We start from the raw sequence: 3,967 nt of genomic DNA, 5'->3' as shown, positions 1-3,967 counted from the left end.
AGACATTTAAACGGTCAGCTGTCAGGAAGAAGCGAAGCAATCACAGTGAAGGTAGGTGGCGATCACGACGACGAATCCTGGTTTTATTCTGAAACGAACCAGTAGATCTTCCCTCTGAACATCAGCCAGAGAGAATATCTGGCATTAAAACCTAAAAACAGCTGAAGGTTTAGACTAGTCGCTGTTAGCTGTGCTGCTGCTAGCTAAACCAGACACGGTCTCGCCGACTCGTGTTAGCTGAACGTGACTCCGAGCTGCAGAATGAAATGTGCTTTTGTTCACACACACACACACACACACACACACACACACGCAGAAGAAATGAAAGCTTTTGGTTTATTCTTAACCCCCCACATGGAAAAACAAAAACAAAGAAAAACACGCAAAACAAAGAATCTGAATCCAAATTGACTGCTGTGGTTGTTTTGTGGATAATATAACGGCTTAGACATAGTTTAGGTAAATGTAACGTTGTCACGTTAGTACACATCATTTTGCTATGTTGTAGGCAGGGTTGTAGTGATGGTAAATCCACCTAAACTCAGTTTACCTAGTTTTTTATATGTAGAGTTGACCATCTTTAAGCATGACATAAATCTTTAGGACATAAATTCATTGTATACATAGCAAGAATTATAAAACTGATGAGAATAAGGTATTTAAAGGGGAAAGAGCGTACATGAATGCTTTCTGTGAAAATCTGACTTTTGTTTATATCGGTGGAAGTCATATTCTAACCAACCTTCTTATTTATCACAACATCACTGATTGCAGGGTAAGAGTTGTTTGTTTAGGTTTTGTATTGTACTTTGTACTTCCATTTTCACTTTCATTTAGGCAGCTAAATGACATACATTCAGCTGATGCTCTTGTCTGCAGTGAGGATAGCAGAAGAATAAGCTTCAATTGCTATAGATCACCAAAATTACAAAGCACCCAAAAATAAGGATTGTAAAAGTCAGGGCCTTATTACTTTCTTGTGACTGTAGAACAATCATATGACAGTAAAGTGCTTGTAAAATAACTAGAATAAGAACTAAGAAGAGAATATTATTTTTTTAATAGCATAAGCTGCTATTTCCTGTGGTGAGATGGTAGCTTATGTTTCTGTTGTTTAATATGCCACAGTTAACAGAACTATTACAGTCTACAGCAGTGGTTCTCAACTTGGGGTCCGGGGACCACCAGGGGTCCTTGAGGGGGTCCCCAGAAAATTGATAAATTGTTAAACTTCACCATTATTTCATAACAAGAAGTTAACACAATTAGAGAATGTAGAAGAATGACTGTTTTGATCATAGTTTCTCTGTTATCTCTCTGCCTACAATACAGATAGTCATGGAATTCTGGATCAAAATCATATCTGACAATAAAAATATTCTCAGATTTGGGTCTGAGAGACAAAATCTCAATGGGGGACTGTCTAAATGGGTGTCCATGGCTCTAATGTGGACTAAATTAGGGGTCCTTGATATGAAAAAGGTTGAGAATCTCTGGTCTACAGTCTGTGTGCCATATAGTCTCATATCAGATTATTTTGTATTTCGTCTAATGACTCTAATATAGATTTGCTCTCTCCTCCCAGGCAGCTGGTTCAGTCTCCTCACTGTTGGACTGAGTTATTATGCAGCATGAGTCCCAGCGGCCTGCGGCTGACGTGTTTCTCACCTGTGGAAGAACTTCCTCCCTGACGCCCACCGGCGAGACTCGCCTTCACAACTTTGCCGAAACGCTGCCGACAGAGATGAGCCTGAGGATCTTCGGCGAGCTGGACGCAGAGAGCCTGTGCAGCGCGGCGCGGACCTGCCGGCTGTGGCGCCACCTCATCCAGGAGAGCGAGCAGCTGTGGAGGAAGCTGTGCCTGCTGGTGAGAGCCGTCTGCCAGAGAGAGATCGACAGGGACAGGAGAGACGGCCTGTCCTGGAAGGTGAGGGACGCTTTACAGGAGAACACCAGTGACATACAGTTACAGCTCATTTACCTCTGTCTTTCTAGTTTACATTTCCCCACAGCACTGATGAAAGTCTGAAATTACTGAAATGTTTGCTTTGCTTTTAACCTCACAGTGTGTACTGGTGCACTTTTTCACTGTAATATGGAATAAATCTACCAAGCATAGATCTCAGAGCTATGATTGTTTTTGAGGCTCCTGGTCCTGCTTTTGTGTGCAGGTAATACTGACTGACTGGTTTTTCTTCCCTACGCACCAAATATAAACTTTTGGCTTTTGCTGGCAAGCTAAAGCCTCAGTCAGTGGTGGGGACATTCAGCTTAGCCAAGTACTCCTTGAAGAAGGTCTTTTGAGATCTAAGTGTGCGGATGTTCCATCTCTTTTTCTGGGGCCATTCAGCTTAAAAGCTTTATCATAACCTGCTTATCAGGCTGTTTTCATATTCAAACCAGACTTGGCAAACAGGCGGCCTACTGAAACACCATGCTCAGGCAGAGAAATCGAAGGACAAACAAAAACAGGAAGAGTGCATTGTTCTTCCAGCGCAAAACAAAAAGAAACATTTCACAGTGCGTTCACACTGTGAGCGACTTGGTCGACAGACTGTGGGCGGGGCCAGAGGCTCTGACTGCATCTATGTAGTGATCTACAACTACAAAGTTCTGAACAGGCAAATCAGGTATTTTTGCTGCTCAAAAATTTCATATGAATTACACTGGTATGGAAACAAGGAAGCATGCAAATCAGATTGTCTGTTGACGGGCGAGTTTCCCCGGTTGCTCTGCTCTGTAGGAAATGAATGGACTTCTGGTGACAGTTAGAGTTTTTGGCAACAGCAGATGGTGAAGGAGTGAAAGGAAAAATCACTTCCAAGTGCTTCACGTAGCATCTTTAGCAAAGAAAGGTAGTGAAGACAAGTATCGGAATTTGAAGCATCGGAACCAGTATCAGTACTGAATCATTTCCAGCGATACCCAGCTTTAATCTTGACTGAGAAGGGTTTAGGCCAGTGGTTCTCAACGTGGGATCTGGGGACCACCAGGGGTCCTTCAGGGGGTTCCAGGGGGTCCCCAGCAAACTGATGGATTGTTAAACTTCAGCATTATTTAATTCACAAGAAGTTAACACAATTAGAGAATGTAGAAGAATGACTGTTTTGATCATAGTTTCTCTGTTATCTCTCTGCCTACAATACAGAGAGTCATGGAGTTCTGGACAAAATCATATCTGACAATAAAAATATTCTCAGATTTGGGTCTGAGAGACAAAATCTCATCAAATGGGGCTCTGTGGCTCTAATGTGGACTACATTAGGGTCCTTGATATGGAAAAGGTTGAGAATCATTGGTTTAGGCTTGGCTCTGCTTTGTGTCTCGTCCCTCCGCTGCAGGTCACGCTGGTGAGGAACTACCAGAGGAGCTTCCTGAAGAGAGACTGGCTGGGAGGAAGATACAGCGCAGTGAGATCAGCAGAGGAGCTGAGCGGCAGGAAGATGCTGCCGCTGGACGCCGAGACCTGGGGAGAGATCCTGCAGGCCGAGCTGGACAGATAACAGCCGCTCTCTGGGTTTTATTCACACTTGAAGAATACATGTCTGATTTTTAATGCTAATATATTTTATACTTTTATTATGATAAATGATTGCAAGAAAGAAACATTTGTACATAGCTGCATTTTTTAAAAACTTTTTTAAAATGATGTAATGGAGAAACAGAAATGAATGGAATGAAATAGAATCATTAGAATTAATGGACAAAATCTGTGATGTAACTGGAGCCGTTTCATTTAATGATGTAAATACACCTGGTTTGAGGAGACATTTTGGTTTTACTGTGTTTATCATTAAGTGTACTGGACAACTCTCAACTTCAACTCCGCAAAGTGAACATTTGAGTTTAGGTTTTAATACACAGGATGAGACCAGACTGCACAGGTTTTCCAGTTCTAACGTCCACCAGCGGCCATGTTGGGAGGCCGGCCGCTGTTCCAATAAGGCAGAGAAGAAATAATTTTCTA

The 3,967-nt window shown here is 42.3% G+C and overlaps 1 protein-coding gene across 1 annotated transcript; it reads left to right on the top strand.

Annotated features, from left to right (window-relative positions):
* Positions 1 to 3,763, top strand: fbxo48 (F-box protein 48). The gene is made up of 3 exons (XM_071917078.2): positions 1 to 51; positions 1,586 to 1,927; positions 3,342 to 3,763. Exons 2-3 carry the CDS (start codon positions 1,625 to 1,627, stop codon positions 3,501 to 3,503), a joined length of 465 nt encoding a protein of 154 aa, XP_071773179.2. The 5' UTR covers positions 1 to 51; positions 1,586 to 1,624; the 3' UTR covers positions 3,504 to 3,763.
* Positions 3,764 to 3,967: the final 204 nt, after the last annotated feature.

This window comes from Centroberyx gerrardi, chromosome 3 (assembly GCF_048128805.1).
Source record: "Centroberyx gerrardi isolate f3 chromosome 3, fCenGer3.hap1.cur.20231027, whole genome shotgun sequence".
Classification (NCBI taxonomy): Eukaryota; Metazoa; Chordata; class Actinopteri; order Beryciformes; family Berycidae; genus Centroberyx; species Centroberyx gerrardi.
Note: the sequence above shows the minus strand (reverse complement) of the source record. Positions and strands in the feature narration are given on the sequence as shown.

Coding starts and splice junctions, on each gene's coding strand:
- fbxo48 (XM_071917078.2), top strand. CDS start 1,625: ATGCAGCATGAGTCCCAGCGGCCTGCGGCTGACGTGTTTCTCACCTGT. Junction 1,928..3,341: donor GAGACGGCCTGTCCTGGAAG/GTGAGGGACGCT, acceptor CCTCCGCTGCAG/GTCACGCTGGTGAGGAACTA.